General features: G+C 43.8%; 2 protein-coding genes across 2 annotated transcripts in view; both read left to right on the forward strand.

The window, feature by feature from the left end:
* Nucleotides 1-14,340, forward strand: part of LOC308313817 (mucin-5AC-like) — a gene marked incomplete at both ends in the record, with an annotated part of 48,591 nt that extends 34,251 nt beyond the window's left edge. Inside the window, 14 exons of the mRNA XM_080761146.1 lie at nucleotides 1,263-1,427; nucleotides 2,724-2,818; nucleotides 3,313-3,439; nucleotides 4,949-5,213; nucleotides 6,495-6,547; nucleotides 6,670-6,779; nucleotides 7,297-7,448; nucleotides 7,883-8,021; nucleotides 9,491-9,601; nucleotides 9,801-9,977; nucleotides 10,731-10,970; nucleotides 12,381-12,537; nucleotides 13,198-13,326; nucleotides 14,318-14,340. Coding sequence (XP_080617272.1) covers nucleotides 1,263-1,427; nucleotides 2,724-2,818; nucleotides 3,313-3,439; nucleotides 4,949-5,213; nucleotides 6,495-6,547; nucleotides 6,670-6,779; nucleotides 7,297-7,448; nucleotides 7,883-8,021; nucleotides 9,491-9,601; nucleotides 9,801-9,977; nucleotides 10,731-10,970; nucleotides 12,381-12,537; nucleotides 13,198-13,326; nucleotides 14,318-14,340 — 1,943 coding nt within the window. The remainder of the gene's footprint in view (nucleotides 1-1,262; nucleotides 1,428-2,723; nucleotides 2,819-3,312; nucleotides 3,440-4,948; nucleotides 5,214-6,494; nucleotides 6,548-6,669; nucleotides 6,780-7,296; nucleotides 7,449-7,882; nucleotides 8,022-9,490; nucleotides 9,602-9,800; nucleotides 9,978-10,730; nucleotides 10,971-12,380; nucleotides 12,538-13,197; nucleotides 13,327-14,317) is intronic.
* Nucleotides 14,341-14,596: 256 nt separating this feature from the next.
* LOC308313818 (mucin-5B-like) lies at nucleotides 14,597-18,511 on the forward strand (the record flags this gene model as incomplete). The annotated part of the gene is made up of 5 exons (XM_080761147.1): nucleotides 14,597-14,731; nucleotides 16,226-16,269; nucleotides 16,862-17,107; nucleotides 18,097-18,216; nucleotides 18,501-18,511. The coding sequence occupies exons 1-5, from the start codon at nucleotides 14,634-14,636 to the stop codon at nucleotides 18,509-18,511; spliced, it is 519 nt and encodes a 172-aa protein (XP_080617273.1). The 5' UTR covers nucleotides 14,597-14,633.
* Between the last annotated feature and the right edge of the window lie 4,015 nt (nucleotides 18,512-22,526).

Below are 22,526 nucleotides of genomic sequence, written 5' to 3' on the forward strand. Positions count from 1 at the left end.
TGTCTGTTAAAATGTCTTCTCCGTAGTAGGGTGTCCTATTCCTTATGTCTGTTAAAATGTCTTCTCCGTAGGGTGTCCTATTCCTTATGTCTGTTAAAATGTCCTCTCTGTAGTAGGGTGTCCTATTCCTTGTGTCTGTTAAAATGTCTTCTCCGTAGGGTGTCCTATTCCTTATGTCTGTTAAAATGTCTTCTCTGTAGGGTGTCCTATTCCTTATGTCTGTTACAATGTCTTCTCTGTAGTAGGGTGTCCTATTCCTTATGTCTGTTAAAATGTCTTCACTCTGAGGTTTCCGATTCTGTTAATGTCTTCTCTGTAGGGAGTCCTATTCCTTCTGTCTGTTAAAATGTCTTCTCCGTAGGGTGTCCTATTCCTTCTGTCTGTTAAAATGTCTTCTCTGTAGGGAGTCCTATTCCTTGTGTCTGTTAAAATGTCTTCTCCGTAGGGTGTCCTATTCCTTATGTCTGTTAAAATGTCTTCTCTGTAGTAGGGTGTCCTATAGATCTCCTATCTTTGAAAAGTCTTGAAAATGTGGTGCAAATCTGCATTATCTAACTGGGGTTCCTTGAAATAGAAAGGTTTGAGAATCACTGTTCACGGCTGAGGGTTAATTTTTTACCTGGTATTTTAGTTTATTTGAGGCACTATATGTGGCTATTTACCTTGTTGTTTACTGACTAGAGTTCATGTTTACCTCAGTGTTGATTTCGTTGACTAAAAACTAAGACGAAAAATGTTTTTCAATGACGAAAACGAAATGGAAAGTAAATAAAAACTAAGCTATGATGACTAAAACTAACACTAAATATACTGACAATTTTGTCAACAAATAAAAACTATACTAAAGTAAAATGTTATAGGAAGGGACTATAGTGGACAAGAGTCATTTTACACTTGGTTGCATGCTGAAAATAGCAGATCTACAAGCTCACAACGTGTCGCGCTGCGACGCGTTGTGAGCTTGTAGATCGGTTATTTTCAGCAAGTGTAAAATCAGCCATTACGATGGCATCAAGGCCCAACAAAATACATTTTAGTCGACTAAATCAGCCGACTAAAATCTTATGATATTTAGTCCACTAAAACTAGACATTCCTGGTGACTAAAATGTGACTAAAACTAAAAGGAAAACTATTCAAAATGACTATGACTAAAACAAAAAAATAAAAAATTGCTGCCATAAAAACAACGCCGGTTTACTCTGTCTCTATGTCTAAATTCTAATTGTAAATGGACCCCCCCCCCCCCACCGCCCCCTGCAGGTCTGTGTGGGAACTTCAATGACGTGATGGCTGATGACTTCAAGGTGATGAGCGGCTTGGTGGAGGGCACAGCGGTGGCGTTCGCCAACACCTGGAAGACCAGGGCCCAATGCCCGGACGCCAAGACCCGCTTAGGGCACCCATGCAGCCAGGGCATCGACAATGGTACAACTTCTGACCTGAGATCAGATTCATACGAGGTTTCCACTGGACACACACACTGGTCTGATTAACCCATTCTGACCTGAGATCAGATTCTAAAAATGTCAGTCGTTCTTCTTCGATTTTTCAAAAATAGCAGACCTACAAGCTCGTAGCGCGCCACTCGGTGGCGCGCTATGAGCTTGTAGATCTTTTCAGTAGCTAAAGCATAACATGATGCTAACACCAAAATGGGTTCCCATTCAGAATGGGTTATAGCACTGCGATCCATATAGGTTTCTAAATCCTAACCCGGTGGATTCAAATTTCAAACCCGTAATGTGACCAAATTTCACTGAGAGACTGCCATTGGACATTCTTTTTGAATTTTCGTTTTTTTCATGTCATGTGAAAGCAGGGAATCATATAGCTTCAGATTGACATATTGGTTGTTCAGTTTGACCCACCAGTTTTGGAGATATGGCTTATAGAGAAATGTCTTGCAGAAAACAGCGAGTTGAGCAAACTGGCTTGAGAGGTTCACTGCTGTGGTCTCTAACATTACACCTATAGCTACATGTTTAAGCATTAATTTCATATTTACATGTCAATTTCAGCTCTGACACTTATCTCAGACATGCTCTAGTATGTGAAGAGTGCTATTGACTCATTAAAAAAAATCTCCTCTGGTGAAAAGCTGGAATTTGCGCGATGGCAGTCTCTCAGTCAAATCTGGTCACCATACTATGGTGGAGACCATGCATAGAGCTACTGCAGAGGCAACCCCCTGCTTGGCCATGCCCAGAGCCTTAGATATAGACAGAGTTACGCGAACTGCGTTCACTTCATTGGGGCTTCAGTCCAATGGCGGCTCTCCTAAATAGACTACACTTTGGGACAACCAACTTGGACAAGTCCTGGACCGGAAGTATATAGGCAGAAATGCATTGGTCTCAGGCCAACAGCCCAGCTTTAATGATGCTTAAATCCCTTTATTTTAAATTGTTTTGTAATAATAGTACAACATACTTTTGTTGTTACTGTATAATACTTATGTATAACATACCATAACAATGTATTTCCAACTCCAGCTTGTCTCAGTTCTGGCTGCATGCATGAACAGCGCTCGAGTGCTCGGTTTCTGCCCCCTCAATGTCATAACTCTTATATTACGAAGAAGAAGAGCTTGTGTGAGCACCCCCCCAGACAGTTCTATTTTTTTAAGTTGCATGATTCAGTATTTTTTTTCCAGTGATGTTCAAAAATCTGTTCCATAAGTTTTTTCCCCATAACAGATTGTTATGTTTTCTGTGTTTCCAGAGCGTTTTGCTTCTTACTGGTGTTCCAAGCTGACCGACATCAAAGAAGTGTTTGCACCCTGTCACTCTGTCATCAGCCCTAACACTTTCAAAGATGTGAGTTACACATGTATACGCACACACACGTGTGTGTGTGTGTGTGTGTGTGTGTGTGTGTGTGTGTGTGTGTGTGTGTGTGTGTGCGTGTGCGTGTGCGTGCGTGCGTGCGTGCGCGTGTGTGTGAACATGACAAACACACTTAGAATGGGAAATATATAGGGGGGGAAATGGAAATAGTTTTTTGTTTTTGTGTGTATACTGTAACTTTCTAATGCTATACTGATTCTTTGTGCTTGACGCTCTTGAAAACAAAGTAATCTGTTTTTGTGGGTTAACAGGCCATTTTTTATGTCAAGTCACCTTAATTCAAGTGTCAGATGCCAAATTATATATTATTATATTTAAATGATATTATGTTTTTTTTAGGGCCATGTCATGTTGCTCTATACCTGCACAGCCTTTGTGATCTATACTGGTATAGATCACGATCTATATACCTTTTGGGTACACCCCTGGTGTAGACTAACCTCATTCTGCTTCTGCGTCGACAGAACTGCATGTATGACAGCTGTAACTGTGAGAAGAGCGAGGACTGCATGTGTGCAGCGGTGGCCGCATACGTGCACGCGTGTTCTGCGGCCGGAGTGCAGCTCAACGGATGGAGACACAACATGTGTAGTACGTACACGCATGCACGCACGCACAAACACATGCACGCACGCACGCACGCAAACACACGTTAATATACTTCTGAGGTCATCAACATCTTAGCAAGCACAGACATGCCATTTTTACATTATCATATCTACAACTTGGTTAGATTTAATTTCATTTCATGTTTATTTATTTCATTTCAGATTATGTTTTTTACATGATTATATACATTTTACTTTGTACTTATTTTTTTTTACATATTCCATAGCGGAAAAGAAAAGGAGCAGGAAGATGATAAATCTTATTTATACCTGCCCCTATCATAAAAAAACCCATCTAATTGATGCTGCTACCAACCATACATTTTATATCACCATGATTACAACCAAAAGAAAAAAGAAAATAAAGAAAAACAACAAAGACAAAAGAACATATAGAGCTCAACAAGAGAACAAACAAAACAACGCCGAGGGAACAAAATAACACTTATATCTTGGTTATGTGCATCGGTCGATGCCGAGTAATGCAAGTATCAATCCGATTCCAGTGTGTAATTACATTTATAGACAATACAAACACACTTACATACAAACAATGCATATAGACACTCAAACACACAAAGCTATACACGTTATGTAGTGTGTCTCATAGGAGGGCTGTGGGCAGTTTAGAAACCGTCTTCCAGTGACATCATCATTAGGCTTTTTTTTTTTTTTCAAACAAGATGATTTTACAAAAATGTTTAGATTTTCATTATCGTGAGAACGATGGCTTCCATTCTCGCATTGCAACTTTTCAGGACTATAGAAAGCCTGCCGTTTCTATTAGCTCGCATTCCCCATCGATGATGTCACTGGAAGACGGTTTCTGAACTGCCCACACAGCCCTCCTATGAGACACAGACCGAGTATAGAAAGAAATTGCGCCATTCTCCTCACGATTATCAGTGAGGACCTATTATAATGAAGTTAGGTTGAAAAGTGGTGAAGTGGTCCTTTAAAGGTATATTCAGTGATTTCACTTAATTCAAATATCACTTATTTTTTTTGTTTTGTTGTGATAATCCTCTCTACTATAGAGTGTGCTGACCATATAAGGAGTTCCTCCCTGTCCCCAGTTAACCCCTGGGGGGGGTCAAAAAACATTAGGTTTCGTTTTTGGTTCTCTATCCTGATTGGATGAAAGGCTTGGGTCCCAAGGCAAAAACGAAACCTTAAGGTTTTTTTGAGTGAAATCACTGAATATACCTTTAACCCATTCTGAACGGGAACCCATTTTGGTGTTATAGCATTATGTTATGCTTTAGCTATTGAAAAATAGCAGATCTACAAGCTCATAGCTCAAGCTACGAGCTTGTAGGTCTGCTATTTTTTTGAAAAATCGAAGAACGACTTGACATTTTTAGAATCTGATCTCAGGTCAGAATGGGTTCATCAGACCAGTGTGTGTCCAGCGGAAACCTCGTATGAATCTGATCTCAGGTCAGAATGGGTTAAGCTGCAGCACTAAGTTACACTTTCCACCCACTCGCAGATAAGTACACCACGACGTGCCCAGAGCGCACGGTGTACGGCTACAACATGACGACGTGCGGGCGGACCTGTCACTCCCTCGGCCGGACCGACCAGTCGTGCCAGTCGGAGCAGGCACTGCCCGGCGTCGACGGCTGCGGCTGCGCCGAGGGCACCTATCTGAACCACGAGGCCCACTGCGTGCCCAGAGCCAGCTGCCACTGCTACGACGAGGACGAGGACGTCATCCCGCCCGGGCAGACCGTCACCAGAGACGGCTCCACGTGGTAAACAAACAAACAAACAAAAACACGCCGCACACACCCATTGATGATATGCTGCCATCTTAATAGAGCGCCGCAGTCCCCGCCCCCTTTCAGAAAAGCGAGTGGCCCAGGAAGTGGAAGCCCCATGCATTCTCCCATCGGCACTTTTAATATAATTTATTTAAAGACGGTTATACGCCGCGGACAAAGCCAATTCGGATCGTGACGAATCATGACAATGAACACAATGTTTTGGGACGATCAAATCATTAGAAAGAAGAAAAGAAAGTCAGGAGACAACACTATTTGTTTTATTTTTATTATTATTATTTAATATTTATTTATTATATTAAAAGTGCCGATGGGAGAATGCATGGGGCTTCCACTTCCTGGGCCACTCGCTGAAAGGGGGCGGGACTGCGGCGCTCTATTGCCAGCAAGGTGCTAACTAGCCTCGATACCCTGCAGGCTTTCATTTCGTCTGCGCGAAAAATGAAAGCCTGGAGGAATGCATTGGCTCATGCCTTGGTCTAGAAGTGGGAGTCAACGCTTCCGGGTGGGTGTCGCTCCAAATTATGTGACGTATAGCGCTTCACTAGGTGGGAGAGGAGTGGCCAGGGCTGACGGACAGATCGGTGAGATCCAATCAGGGCGTGCGCAAATCTCAGCCGCGACCCACCCCTATAGACCAGAAACTTAACACGTTAGCTCAGGCTAGGTGCTAACTAACCAGGTGCAACTTTCTTCCCCATAGAACAGCCCATTCATCCAAACAGAAAAGTCCTATTTAATTGTATTAAATAACGTGAAAACTCACCAACATTGCAGCTGTACGGAAAGCTTGAATTATCCTCTTTCTATCGGCAATGTGTTTGTTTAATAAAGATCCACATGTTATGAGCTACTTTATGTCAAGAAATTCCTTGCAGAGAGGAAGTGTTGGAGTTTGGAAGTGCTTGTTGACTATCACTCAACAGGCTAACAAACAGCCCATGCGTATATACCACCTGTTTTGAATTTGTACATAATGCAGGAGCGTGGTCAATGCTCTTTGGCCACTCAGAATAGCCAAATGGCATTGACCACGCCTCCAGGTCTTAAGTTGAGTAATAAGACCTGGTACTTAAGACACGCAAAACACAGCCCCATTTTGTCTAGAAAAATACGTACTTGTCTTGCATATTAGTTGTTTATATTCTATAACTTCGCCATTGAGTTCTCACCCAGATATTGTATAGGTTATTATTAAAGGTTCATAATTCCATCAACTCAGCTCATTAGTACTACATCATGTTCTTACAGCATTTGCAGAGCAGGAGTTCTCAAATGTCATGGCAGGACCAAACCCAAAGAAGGTAGGTTTTTGGGTACTGTACAGTGCATACAATAAAACAAAAATAGGCAGCAACAAAATAACAATAACATAGCTATTGGTTAATTCTGGTTGTATAATGGGATTTGTATTTGGTGTATACAGATGTGAGAACATGTAAATCTCCCATGGTTCACTTTGACTGCTCCACCGCTGCTCCTGGTGCCACTGGAACTGAATGCCAGAAGAGCTGCAACACTCTGGACATGAACTGTGTAGGTACACACACGCACGCACGCAGTCCAAGGTTGACCTATAGCTAAGCCCCTCCCCAAAACTGCTATGGTCCAATCACTGCTAAGCATAGCATGGGATAGACAAACATTATTTAAAAAAAAGTAATGCCACGCACATATTTTTCCAGCGCATATATGGCAGGCCTTATTGTTGATGGATTCGGAAGAGATTTTGAAGGTCTGGTTCGAAAAATGAACCAGTATATTTAATGTGTAAAATCCATGATATTTACATTGGAATGAATGAGCCTGGCAGGAAAGTGTCCAAGTGGGAGTGTCTAAGTGGGAGAGGGCGGGGCTTTGCTAAAGGTGAATTGGGTGGACCAAAGGAGTAAAATAATACTACTGGTAAAATGAATGAATTCACATGTAGGCCTATGTCCTTTCAACCGATAACTCTTCCAAAACAAAAACAAAACTCACTGCCACCGTCCTATACCGCATACTGCATGCCACCCAAACAGTAGTGTAAGTGCTTTGCTGTGTGTTTCCGCAGGTGAGCGTAGGCTGCTCGTCAGGCTGCGTATGTCCTAGTGGTCTGGTGTCCAATGGGAAGGGAGGCTGCGTTAAGGAGACCAGCTGTCCCTGTGTGCACAACGGAAGGACCTACCAACCTGGAGAGACTCTGACTGTGGGATGTAACACCTGGTATGTATATCTGTAACACGCGCACGCACGCACGCACGCACGCACGCACAATGTATATGTCCGCATAAACGAGACCATACAAGAAGGCACGGTAAAGGTTACATTTATAAATCATGGTATGAATGTCTTCATGATACAATGAGCATGTCATCCTGTGCCACAATGAAAACACATATTTCAAGGTTTATGAAAAAAAAAGATATATATATATGTTTTTCATTCCAATCATAGTGTTTATAGCCCATTTTTTGGGCACCCTGCACACTTGCAATACCCTTACCAGCCTATATGCACGCCCACAGGTTAGAGTCACTGTTCCAGACAACGTGTGAATGAATTATTGACTGTGTGCCTGTGTGTGTGTGTGTGTGTGTGTGTGTGTGTGTGTGTGTGCGTGTGTGTGTGCGTGTGCGTGTGCGCGTGCATGTGCTCAGTTCATGCGGAGGCCAGAAGTTCACGTGCACCAACAACCAGTGTGACGCCACCTGTGGCATCTACGGCGACGGACACTACGTCACCTTTGATGACAAGAGGTTCGAGTTCAGCGGGATGTGTGAATACACGCTGCTGCAGGTATACTCACGTGTGTGCGCGTGTGTGTGTGTGTGTGTGTGTGCGTGTGTGTGTGCGTGTGTGCGTGTGCGTGTGTGTTTGTGTGTGCGTGTGCGTGTGTGTGCACATCTCAGGTCTATTATGGCAGTCCGTTCTGTAATGTTCTTTAACCCTGCAAGCCCCTGCAGCGATGCTTTTGGTCCAACATCTTTATTTGAATTAATTACTTAATTAATACTTAATATTTTTTCTGTTCTTTTCTCACCTATAAACATCATCATTGATGCTCATTGTTTAGTCGCGCAATGCAATTGGTCATGATATTTGCATATAAATAAATACCCCCCACGGAGGCAGAAATTCACACAAAGCAAGGGATAATTGATGGCGAGCCGGTCATTGTTGAGAATTAACCCATTCTGGTCGGGAACCCCTTTTGGTGTTTTAAGCATTATGTTATACTTTAGATATTGAGAAATAGCAGATCTACAAGCTCATAGCGCGGCACAAAAATCGTGAAAATAGTGCAAATCTTTGAATTCTTTCAGAACGTTTTTAACTTAAATCTTTGCTTCTGGGTTGTCCCGGCCTGGAACAACATATTTTCAGATGCGGGCGGCCAAATACATATATTTTTGGGGTCCTTGACATGGAAATGTTTCAGAATGACTGACATAGAAACATGGGTTTTTCAGAAAACTGTCAGGATTTAGAAGACATTTTGTAGAATCGTCCTCAGGTCTAATTAAACCCTGACAGGGTGGTGATTAGATCCTGAAGTTATTATTTGGCTATACTTAATAATGAAATTAATAAATGGACCCAAAAGTAACAATAAAACGAAGGATTTCATTGCTCACGGCGATGAAAGCTTAAGCAGTCCATTAGCCAGGTGTGTCCATGAGTGGAACGTGTCGCCTCGTAAAACAAGTGTTGATAAAAAATAGAATCAATATTCAGTTAGGCCTACTGTATTTTCTATTTCTTGTTTACATCGTTTTCAAAAACATTCTTGAGAGTGACGTTTAGTTGTAAATTACATTGTGCTGCCATGTTGCATATATACGGCGAAAAACAATCAACCGCAGAGCAGCAGGTGCTCTGAGGCTTTCTTTGATTGGACAGTAACGGTCTGTTATTGAGCGGAGCGCCGGGAGCGGTCATTATCCAGAAAATAACAGACCGCTGAATTCAGCGATTGACCAATCACAATCAAGCATTAAACCGAGCTGTGTATATAATGTTCTGTAATGTGGCTGTAATGTTCTACCCCGGGACTACTGTGGCAGTCAGCAGAAGCTTCAGATGTTCTGTCATGTTCCATAATGGTCTGTGATGTTCTCCAGGACTACTGTGGCAGTCAGCAGAAGCTTCAGATGTTCTGTCATGTTCCATAATGGTCTGTGATGTTCTTCCAGGACTACTGTGGCAGTCAGCAGAAGCTTCAGAATGTTTTGTCATGTTCCATAATGTTCTGTGATGTTCTCCAGGACTACTGTGGCAGTCAGCAGGCCAGCGGGAGCTTCAGAGTGATCACCGAGAACGTTCCCTGTGGAACCACAGGAACCACCTGCTCCAAGTCCATCAAGATCTTCCTGGGGGTAAGGAGAACAAGCACGCACGCACGTGAAGAGCACTAAACCCTTCAACTTCACTCCTACAGGTTTTGTGAGGCCACTACTACTGATATTGAGGAGTAATAACAATTCCGACACCGGCATTGTTCCGCGACCGATTTCCATTTTTTTTGGAATGTGACCTCTCTCTCTCTCTCTCTCTCTCTCTCTCTCTCTCCTCCAGGCCAGCGAGTTCCACCTGACGGACGGAGGATACAAGGTGGTGAAGGGAAGCAGCGACATGCTTCCGTCTCAGATCCGCAAGATGGGATTGTACCTGGTTCTGACCATCCAGCCTGGACTGGTCCTCATGTGGGACCAGAAGACCAGCCTCTTCATCAAACTCGGCCCCAAGTACCAGGTGCACGACACGTACTAGTCTTCTGTTTATATAGCAGGTGGTTCTCAAAATGTGGGATTTTACTCTCAAATACCACAACAACAAGAAAGACATGGAGAAAAAGAGGGAATATAAAAAAAGTGATAATGGTAAAATAGGTGCTCATTCAAATACGAGGGGGGTAAAACATGTCTGGCCTTCTTTGGCGCTTGGTCCAGACAAAAAATTGTCTTTGAAAGTTCCCTTTTCAAAAGGATGTACAGATGTGTACAGTCCAACACCTGCACGTGTTTGGATATGTACTAGCCTATATGTTCATGCCTATATATTTATTATGTCGGTTCAGATGGTGCATATTGTGTATTTTTGCCCTGCTACTAAAAAAGTAGGACTTTGGTGAGGTGTTGTATTTATTCATAGGTATACTTTGAGGTGTATTATGGATGTTGTGTACTTGCTGGTCCAAAATGTAACATTGACGATGTGGTGTTGAAGTGTCATTTTATTTCTGCCTCTTGGCCTGCAGTTCCCACATGTAAAAGAGGTCGCATGAGTCTCAATGTGTTTTTACTGGTAAAATAAAGGTGAAATAAACATTAATAAAAAGAAACACGGATCAAACAGAGATGATCCAAGGCACTCAAAGTTATTTCCTCGCTTTAACTCTGAGTGCCTCTTGAGTGTCTCTCTCTTATCTAAAACACTTGAAAATGTAGAACTTCAGTGACCTCCGGTGGTGACCCTGTAGCGGTGTTGTTTGTTTTCCTCCTACAGGGTCACGTGTGCGGCCTGTGCGGGAACTACGACGGCAACAGCAAGAACGACTTCACCACGCGCGGCTCGGAGACGGTGGTGGACGCCGTGGCGTTCGGCAACAGCTGGAAGACGGCGGCCTCCTGCCCCGACGCCGTGGCGACCGGCGACGCCTGCTCGGCCAATCCCTACAGGGCGGCCTGGGCCCAGAAGCAGTGCAGCGTCATCAACAGTGACACCTTCCACGCCTGCCATTCTATGGTAACTTTATGTGACGGCAGCACGCACGCGCGCGCACACACACACACACACACACACACAGTCACACGCACTCACACACACACACACACAACAGTCACACACACACACACGCACGCACGCACACACACATGCGTGCACGCACGTGAGCACACACCACGTCACCACAACATGAGACAAGAGCATAGTACATGAAATAATTATTTCCTAAGTTGTCCTCGGTGTAAGCCAACCACAATTACATGCACGCACGCACACACGCACGCACGCAAGATGCTTACAGTAATAGATGTGGGAGGTAACTCATATAACAGCCCAATATCGCCTAAATTATGCAGCATAAACATATTAGCCTAATAACTGTGAGCACAGGCAATAAACTGCATAATGTTTTATAGGCCATAAGCCATAAGTAACAGATTGACGTATTGTACTATGTACGTATTTGTTATATTTTATGTCTTAGTTGTTAGTTCGCTCAAAACGTGACTTATTTATTATCATTTAAACACACCCTATTATGAAGCATTGAATTTGTGGAGATTGTCACATTCCTAATTTGACGACCGTGTCGTCGATCACGGTCGCAGAGACAGCTCCACAGCTGTTTAAACTTTGCATACACTTCACAGTAGAGAAACACACTGTAAAACTGCCTCCCCCTGGCCAGCCGCGGGGCGCCTGATGGAGGGGAAAGGAACTGGTTGGAATAACGTGTTCATTCCACGCGCTATACGTCCAACCAGGGAAACTCCCCTCTGTCAGGTGTAAAGGAGCAACTTGGACACTCAGGCATGAAGGAAGCATGAGTTCAAGTCCGTTGCTCTCCCCTTGTCCCCCATATAATGGGGACTAGGTTGGTGGAGGGTGTGTAGAGCCCAGGATGACATTAGATGATTGACACAGGGGTGAAAAATGGGTTACAAAATCGTGGGATAAAAAATAATATATTAAAAAAAAAAGAGAAACAGACTCTGTTCTTTTGCACTTATTCTATTCTAACCCCTTAAAAACTATCTCTTTCATTCTCACTCCTTTTTTTTACCACTCTGCCTTTCTGTGGTTTTAGTTATAGCTTGTTTCTGTTCGTCTGCATTGTATTTTCTCTGTTTGTCTTTCTTACTCCATGGGTACTTTTGTTAAGACCTGGTGATCTGAATTTTTAATCAGCCATCAGGCAGAAACAAAATAGACCCACTCACTGAGTGCTCTACTTAAGGATCCCCCCTGCTGGACTGATCAAGGTTTTAATTAAAGCATCAGGCAGTATATATAACTGTATATAACAGTATATAACGTATATAACTGCTCTCAGATCACTGAGATCTCTCCCACGGCTAGAAGGCTGTTTTTCAACCAAATCCGATTGCTTCCTCGAAAAACGACCTGTTAATGAAATAACGTGTGTTTCAGGTGGACCCGGCAGCGTACTATGCCTCCTGCGTCACGGACTCGTGTGCGTGTGACACGGGCGGAGACTGCGAGTGCTTCTGCACGGCCGTGGCCGCCTACGCCAAGGCCTGCAACGAGGCGGGGGCCTGCGTCAACTGGAGGACCCCCAAAGTCTGCCGTAAGAAGGCTGTCCATCCACTCCTATTACACAGTATACTTGCATGAATATGAATGCATGGGCTTGCATGAGGATATCATAATAACATGTCTCTTTAACACAATCGGCGCCGGGATTTCTTTCAAAATAGCAGCTCGGGGGGCATGCCGTGCAGATATGGCAGCTTTTACTCTGAAAGCCCCCCTCCCCCCCCCTTCCGTTCCGTACAAAAAAAACGGGAGAAATAATGTTGCTTGCTTACCTCGCTATGATTACGATAAAGTAGCTGGATAATCCCTCGCGTTCATAGTTTGAACGAGAGGCATGTTTAAGTCAGACATTAAGAGCTTAAAGTATATCCATCTGGTCAAAACCACGGAGAGCTACGAGCCTTTCTTTCTGAGCGGTAAACAGGGAAGTGAACGACAACGCGCATGCGCAAACAGCATGGTTCAGAAGGAGAGGCCAACCCCCTCAAAACAGAAAATAAAAATCGGAATATTTTTCTCTCGTTTGATATTAATGAAAATGTGCTAGGACGTGTCCTCGCAAATCCATCGGTTGGATTATCTATGACGTAACCACACGTCCCATACGGTCTAAATGGGTCAAGGACTGGATTCTTTTGCATCACATTCCCGTGGAGTAACACACGCTCTCTGCTCCCTCCCTCCCTCACAGCCATCTTCTGTGACTACTACAACTCCCCCGATGGTTGTGAGTGGCATTACAAGCCTTGCGGTGCGCCGTGCATGAAGTCGTGCAGGAACCCGTCGGGAAACTGTTCCAGCCTCATCACTGCACTGGAAGGTAACATGAACGTCCATGCATTTGTGTCCTCACGCTTTCAACTATATTTCTCTTCACTTGTCCCTCTCTAAATCATCTCTGGACCGCCTACAACTAGTCCAGAATGCTGCTGCCAGGCTACTGACCTTGCGCTGGCTCCCATTTCAGACTAAGCCCTCTATGGTCAGGCACAATTTACCTGCTCCCACCCTAATGTTGACGGTCTCTGCGATCCTCATCCCAGTGTCTGCTGGTTATGTATCAAAGTCAAAGTCGTACGATTCGTCACACACGTTACCGCAGTGACATTTATTTCATTTTCTACAGTCTTTGGTATGACCCGGCCAGGGATCGAACCCCGACCTCCCAGTTTCAGGGCGGACACTCTAACCACAAGGCCACTGTCTGGCACAAGACCTTACACAAGACTTAAAGGGCAACTTCACCTTTTGCAACCAGATCTTATTTGAATGATGTTTAGAACACAAGAAACACTTTCCTTGGGGTTATTATGTGTGTAACGTGTGTTTTTACTAGGTATTTTATTGAAGTCACACCTCCACACAGCCTCCCACACTCTCCACAAGGAGGGGCAGTGTATCAAAGCATAATGGTCATTGTAGGAATTCAGCAATCCAGACAAGCCCAACACACACTGTGTCAACACACACAGACTTCATTATTCTTCTGGCCATAGGGTGCACATTTCAAATTGTGCTACTGTTATCTACTACAAACACTATTAACATGGAGGGCTCCATTTTCGTCACAGCTAAACCCCTTATCCCTAAACCTCTTTGCCTTTTTTTTTTTTTTTACTATTTTGCTAAACATTTTTTTAGCTAGTTGAACTATTCAAAAACTATTTCAAAATAGTAAAAGAAGGCAAAGATGTTTAGGGGTAAGGGGTTTAGCGGTGACGAAAATGGAGCCCTGAGTGACTGCAGTTTCTTTCAGCAGTGAAATGTCCCTTTAAGACAATAAGGTGCACCGTTGCGACTGTCACCATTAGGCGATGGGAAGCTCTCCCCCTAGACCAGGGATGATGGAGTCGAGGGCCACAATATTTCCACACTCACTCCAGAGGGCCACATTGCATATGCTGTCGGGGCAGAAACCGACAGTATATATGATGAATTAAATAAAACATCAACTTTTTTGGCCGGAAATAACGGTGCCATGAAATATTCATATCGTTGAATCCCTATTGTCACAGACAGTGAACGATTGTGTGTGTGTGTGTGTGTGTGTGTGTGTGTGTGTGTGACCGTTTTCCAGGCTGCTATCCTCAGTGTCCTCCCAGCCAGCCATACTTTGACGAGGACTCCATGAAGTGTGTGTCCAGGGAACAGTGTGGATGCTTCGACCACCAGGGGACCCATTACGACATCGGCGGCAAGGTGCCCTCCGAGAACTGCCACACCTGGTGCGTTGCGTACAAACAATCACACCACTACACAAATACAATTTGACCATAATTGTCAAGGTCAAGGTCAAGTTTATTGATATGTCTCAAGCTGGGCAATTAATTTTACAGCAGATAATAAAAGCTCTAAAAGACGCAATACAGTAAACATACAACAACAACAACAACGACGAGAGACATACTGTACATGTCATATACATTATCACAAGATACAGATCATTACCTAGACATATAAAGTGCAACTAGAGCTAAAGTTAAAGTGCAACCAAGTGTATTCAGTAGATTGTCTCATGTTGAGCAGAATCTGTCAGATCTGTATGTAGGCTGTGAGTAAAAAATAATACAAAATATATTTTGTATTATTTTTAATTGCTGGATTAAATGACATTAATCAAAGATGAGTTTCCTCGTTCTGGCAAAGGCGGGTTGTGGAGAGAAAAGCGAGGTCCCGCGTTCTACTGCAAAGATTGTGTTAACTGCTGTGCTGCCTTTGATGACTGAACTTGAATGTATGAATGAATGAACCATTGTAAAGCGCTTTGAGCACTTGGAAAAGCGCTATAAAAATGCAATTCATTACCCCTGCGGGATCAATGCAATTCATAGTTTATGTTACGCCAGGCATATGCAATGCGGAAGTGACGTTCTCACTCCCGAGTCGTTATTTAGACAAATCCACGGAGGGGTTCCCTGGGCGCAGCCATAGCTGAGGTGTCACATTAAGCACAGCTTTTGACAACTCAGCATCGATTGCCTACACCTGACCTACAGGCTACCGCTCCACGGATTTGTCTATGCGAACTTCAGCCCAAGCAGGAGAGCAAAGTACCAACGAACTGGCCAGATGTATATGGAGAACTGGGATGAAGCGACGATGGGAGGGCTCGTCTGAGGACGACCTAGACTAGAGAGAACTCACGCCCAAGCCTGATGAAATCCACTTCTGCCGACTCAGCCCCATTTGAGTTGCATAGCAATAGCCAGGGAATTGTAAATCATAGTGAAAGTTATACGATTTTGTCACACACATTACCGCAGTGAAACTTGTTCTCCGCATTTGACCCATCTCTCGGAGCGGTGAGCCGCAGACTAGCAACGTACGTGTGCCGCTCTCGGGAATAATTTAGTAGATTTGACCTCCCAATCCAACCCTTTGATGCTGAGTGCCAAGCAGGGTCCCATTTTTTCAGTCTTTGGTACCCAACCTGGCAACCTCCCAGTTTCAGGGCGGCCACTCTAACCACAAGGCCACTGTCTGGTGGGCCACTGTCTGGTGAGGTGCAATTTTATGTTTTAGAAGAACATATAAATTCTGCAAATCATCTCGTCCTTGTGTTGTGATGGGACAGTTTTATTCCACAGCGTCTTAACCTATACTTGAAAAAGGTGCCCAATGTAACAGCTCAAATCATAACATTGATTGATTTGAGCTCAAAGACAGAGAAAACATTGCAAAGAAAAAACTCTAACCACAACTCTCCTCTAATTTCAAAGCTCATGTACCACGTCTGGGATCAGCTGCATCTACGATGTGAACAGTAAGGAAAATATATTTGCATTGATATCGCTTCTACAATCACACAACATGAAGATTTGTGTTTACCACAGAGTTAAAGGAGAATTCCATGCTAGAAGGCTTTCTTACCTTTATTTGTAGTTGTTATGTTAAGTTGTTATTTTGTGCAAAAGTGCATTATTGGCTATTTATTAGGGGAAATGGCCAATAATGCAATAATTGCACAAAAACCCAACCCCCATTGAGGGCTAATGGGGGTTGGGTTTTTGTGTAATTTTGCTTATTTCCATCAAAATAAGTAGTAAAGTGTGCCGCTTGGGATGCTATTTACATTATGAAGAGAAGATATAAAAATAAATAGATTTTTGAACGATGGAAATAAGCCAATTAGCACAACACCCCATAGCGCCCATTCAATTCAATGCAATTAAATACAATTCATTGAGGGCTTATGGTAGGGGAAATAGCCAATAATACGCTTTTGCACAAAATAACACCTGGACCTCTTTGGTGGGGACGTAACAACTACAAATATAGGTAAGAAAGCCTTCTAGTATGGAACTCTCCTCCAACCTCTTCTTTTCCGTATATTATTTCCCTGTGTCTATATATAGGCTGCACATGCTCCTATAACGGCCAGACCTACCATTACGGCGCCACCATCTACAACACCACGGACGGAGACGACGGCTGCATGACAGCTGTGTGCTCGGCCAACGGCACCATCCACAGGAGCATCTATCCGTGCCCAACGACCACGCCCATGCCTTCCACCACCCCGCTCACCACACCCGTCACAACCACCGCCGCCGTCTTCACCACAATGCAGCCCACAACCATCTTCACTTTCACCACAACTGGTGAGGTTGAAATTTTATGTTTTAGAACAGTGGTTCCCAAAAAAGTGGGGTCCGGGGGACGTCCCCCCAGGGGTGCTTGAGGGAGTTCCAAGGGGGGGGGGGGTCCCCCAAGCTAAAGGATAGTTTGGAACCAAGTTATCTGTAACTATGACGGGTCCATTTGGTTCCATCTGTACACTCTCAGAGTTAAATTTACAATATAAATTGGGGGTCCCAGAGATAGAAATGGCATTCAATGGGGGGTCCGTAGACTTCGGCCCACTGTATGTCTGGCAAAGCTGTGTAATTCTTCTGTTTCTTGGCAAGTTCACACTTGTAAAGGAGACTGTCTCAATGTGATTCTAATGTTGAAATAAATGTTTATGAGGATGCTAATAAAACATCCAGGGCAAACAGATTCTAAAAATTCAAATACTGTACATGTGGCCATTTAAAACATTGGTTCCCAAACGTTTTAGCTCGGTATCCAAAGGACTTTCTCCCCGGGGCCCAAACTAGTGAAAATAGCAGATTCTTTTGTTTTTGTTTTTTTTGTGGAATTTCTTAGATGTTTCTTTATTTTAGGGGTATAGAGGGTATGCACGTGACATCATCCTCAAACCCGGAAGTTATGCAGGAATGCCTACTGAGTGGCAAAAAACTACTTTCTGGCCTTGACAGCCCATGCATCCAAACATAAAAGTCCTATCTGATTGCATTAAACAACGTTAAACAATGTTAAACTCACTTTGCATGTTACTTTGCCACTCGATTTGCCACTTGATTTGCCATTGACTTTAAGCATGCGCATACCCTCTATTTACTCAATAGATCTGCCCAAAGAATTCCTAATAGTTTGAGAAAAAATCATTAAAAAGATGGCATTCTTTAGCACAAATAAGCTGTCAATCTCTATGACAAAACAGCTTCAGGTTTTGTTTTCTTGTAATTCATCATAACCCTACTCCCCTAGTCAACGTTTTTTTTTCTGTTTTATTTTTCCCATACAGGATCACCGATTACCACAACAATACCTGTGGTGAATGTGACAACTGCCAAACCTGTTGTAACGACAACCTCTGTACGGACCACAGCTATCCCTGAAACAACAGTTACTTCCAAGTCTGTTGGTCCAACCACAGCTTCTACTACAGTTATTCGTGAAACCACGACCTCTGTTCCCGAGACCACAACTAGCCCAGAAACATCAATTACTTCCAAGCCCACTGTTGAAACCTCGACCACAATTGTACCAGTAACAACAACAACAAAGGAAACAACACCTGTTGAAACAACCACAAAGGAAACAACGTCTCAAACTGTATCAACAACAAAGCCACCGAAAGTAATAACAACTGGTCCAACGACAGCTTCTACCACAGTTATTCGTGAAACCACAACCTCTGTTCCCGAGACCACAACTAGCCCAGAAACATCAATTACTTCCAAGCCCACTGTTGAAACCTCGACCACAATTGTACCAGTTACAACAACAACAACAAAGGAAACAACGCCTGTTGAAACAACCACAAAGGAAACAACATCTCAGTCTGTATCAACAACAAAGCCACCGAAAGTAGTAACAACTGGTCCAACGACAGCTTCCACCACAGTTATTCGTGAAACCACGACCTCTGTTCCCGAGACCACTACTAGCCCAGAAACGTCAACTTCTTCCAAGCCCACTGTTGAAACCTCGACCACAATTGTACCAGTTACAACAACAACAAAGGAAACAACGCCTGTTGAAACAACCACAAAGGAAACAACATCTCAGTCGGTATCAACAACAAAGCCACCGAAAGTAATAACAACTGGTCCAACGACAGCTTCCACCACAGTTATTCGTGAAACCACGACCTCTGTTCCCGAGACCACTACTAGCCCAGAAACATCAACTTCTTCCAAGCCCACTGTTGAAACCTCGACCACAATTGTACCGGTTACAACAACAACAAAGGAAACAACGCCTGTTGAAACAACCACAAAGGAAACAACATCTCAGTCTGTATCAACAACAAAGCCACCGAAAGTAGTAACAACTGGTCCAACGACAGCTTCCACCACAGTTATTCGTGAAACCACGACCTCTGTTCCCGAGACCACTACTAGCCCAGAAACATCAACTTCTTCCAAGCCCACTGTTGAAACCTCGACCACAATTGTACCAGTTACAACAACAACAAAGGAAACAACGCCTGTTGAAACAACCACAAAGGAAACAACATCTCAGTCTGTATCAACAACAAAGCCACCGAAAGTAGTAACAACTGGTCCAACGACAGCTTCCACCACAGTTATTCGTGAAACCACGACCTCTGTTCCCGAGACCACTACTAGCCCAGAAACATCAACTTCTTCCAAGCCCACTGTTGAAACCTCGACCACAATTGTACCAGTTACAACAACAACAAAGGAAACAACGCCTGTTGAAACAACCACAAAGGAAACAACATCTCAGTCTGTATCAACAACAAAGCCACCGAAAGTAATAACAACTGGTCCAACGACAGCTTCCACCACAGTTATTCGTGAAACCACGACCTCTGTTCCCGAGACCACTACTAGCCCAGAAACATCAACTTCTTCCAAGCCCACTGTTGAAACCTCGACCACAATTGTACCGGTTACAACAACAACAAAGGAAACAACGCCTGTTGAAACAACCACAAAGGAAACAACATCTCAGTCTGTATCAACAACAAAGCCACCGAAAGTAGTAACAACTGGCCCGACCACAGCTTCTACCACAGTTATTCGTGAAACCACGACCTCTGTTCCCGAGACCACTACTAGCCCAGAAACATCATCTACTTCCAAGCCCACTGTTGAAACCTCGACCACAATTGTACCAGTTACAACAACAACAAAGGAAACAACGCCTGTTGAAACAACCACAAAGGAAACAACATCTCAGACTGTATCAACAACAAAGCCACCGAAAGTAGTAACAACTGGTCCAACGACAGCTTCCACCACAGTTATTCGTGAAACCACGACCTCTGTTCCCGAGACCACTACTAGCCCAGAAACATCAACTACTTCCAAGCCCACTGTTGAAACCTCGACCACAATTGTACCGGTAACAACAACAACAAAGGAAACAACGCCTGTTGAAACAACCACAAAGGAAACAACATCTCAGTCTGTATCAACAACAAAGCCACCGAAAGTAGTAACAACTGGCCCGACCACAGCTTCTACCACAGTTATTCGTGAAACCACGACCTCTGTTCCCGAGACCACTACTAGCCCAGAAACATCAACTACTTCCAAGCCCACTGTTGAAACCTCGACCACAATTGTACCACTTACAACAACAACAAAGGAAACAACGCCTGTTGAAACAACCACAAAGGAAACAACATCTCAGACTGTATCAACAACAAAGCCACCGAAAGTAGTAACAACTGGTCCAACGACAGCTTCCACCACAGTTATTCGTGAAACCACGACCTCTGTTCCCGAGACCACTACTAGCCCAGAAACATCAACTTCTTCCAAGCCCACTGTTGAAACCTCGACCACAATTGTACCAGTTACAACAACAACAAAGGAAACAACGCCTGTTGAAACAACCACAAAGGAAACAACATCACAGACTGTATCAACAACAAAGCCACCGAAAGTAGTAACAACTGGTCCAACGACAGCTTCCACCACAGTTATTCGTGAAACCACGACCTCTGTTCCCGAGACCACTACTAGCCCAGAAACATCAACTTCTTCCAAGCCCACTGTTGAAACCTCAACCACAATTGTACCAGTTACAACAACAACAAAGGAAACAACGCCTGTTGAAACAACCACAAAGGAAACAACATCTCAGTCTGTATCAACAACAAAGCCACCGAAAGTAGTAACAACTGGCCCGACCACAGCTTCTACCACAGTTATTCGTGAAACCACAACCTCTGTTCCCGAGACCACTACTAGCCCAGAAACATCAACTACTTCCAAGCCCACTGTTGAAACCTCGACCACAATTGTACCAGTTACAACAACAACAAAGGAAACAACGCCTGTTGAAACAACCACAAAGGAAACAACATCTCAGACTGTATCAACAACAAAGCCACCGAAAGTAGTAACAACTGGTCCAACGACAGCTTCCACCACAGTTATTCGTGAAACCACAACCTCTGTTCCGGAGACCACTACTAGCCCAGAAACATCAACTACTTCCAAGCCCACTGTTGAAACCTCGACCACAATTGTACCAGTTACAACAAAGGAAACAACGCCTGTTGAAACAACCACAAAGGAAACAACATCTCAGACTGTATCAACAACAAAGCCACCGAAAGTAGTAACAACTGGTCCAACGACAGCTTCCACCACAGTTATTCGTGAAACCACGACCTCTGTTCCCGAGACCACTACTAGCCCAGAAACATCAACTTCTTCCAAGCCCACTGTTGAAACCTCGACCACAATTGTTCCAGTTACAACAACAACAAAGGAAACAACGCCTGTTGAAACAACCACAAAGGAAACAACATCTCAGTCTGTATCAACAACAAAGCCACCGAAAGTAATAACAACTGGTCCAACGACAGCTTCCACCACAGTTATTCGTGAAACCACGACCTCTGTTCCCGAGACCACAACTAGCCCAGAAACATCAATTACTTCCAAGCCCACTGTTGAAACCTCGACCACAATTGTACCGGTAACAACAACAACAAAGGAAACAACGTCTGTTGAAACAACCACAAAGGAAACAACATCTCAGACTGTATCAACAACAAAGCCACCGAAAGTAGTAACAACTGGTCCAACGACAGCTTCCACCACAGTTATTCGTGAAACCACGACCTCTGTTCCCGAGACCACTACTAGCCCAGAAACATCAACTTCTTCCAAGCCCACTGTTGAAACCTCGACCACAATTGTACCAGTTACAACAACAACAAAGGAAACAACGCCTGTTGAAACAACCACAAAGGAAACAACATCTCAGTCTGTATCAACAACAAAGCCACCGAAAGTAGTAACAACTGTCCCGACCACAGCTTCTACCACAGTTATTCGTGAAACCACGACCTCTGTTCCCGAGACCACTACTAGCCCAGAAACATCAACTACTTCCAAGCCCACTGTTGAAACCTCGACCACAATTGTACCAGTTACAACAACAACAAAGGAAACAACGCCTGTTGAAACAACCACAAAGGAAACAACATCTCAGACTGTATCAACAACAAAGCCACCGAAAGTAGTAACAACTGGTCCAACGACAGCTTCCACCACAGTTATTCGTGAAACCACGACCTCTGTTCCCGAGACCACTACTAGCCCAGAAACATCAACTTCTTCCAAGCCCACTGTTGAAACCTCGACCACAATTGTACCAGTTACAACAACAACAAAGGAAACAACGCCTGTTGAAAAAACCACAAAGGAAACAACATCACAGACTGTATCAACAACAAAGCCA

Source organism: Protomyctophum bolini (assembly GCF_963924005.1).
Source record: "Protomyctophum bolini genome assembly, chromosome: 4".
Classification (NCBI taxonomy): domain Eukaryota; kingdom Metazoa; phylum Chordata; class Actinopteri; order Myctophiformes; family Myctophidae; genus Protomyctophum; species Protomyctophum bolini.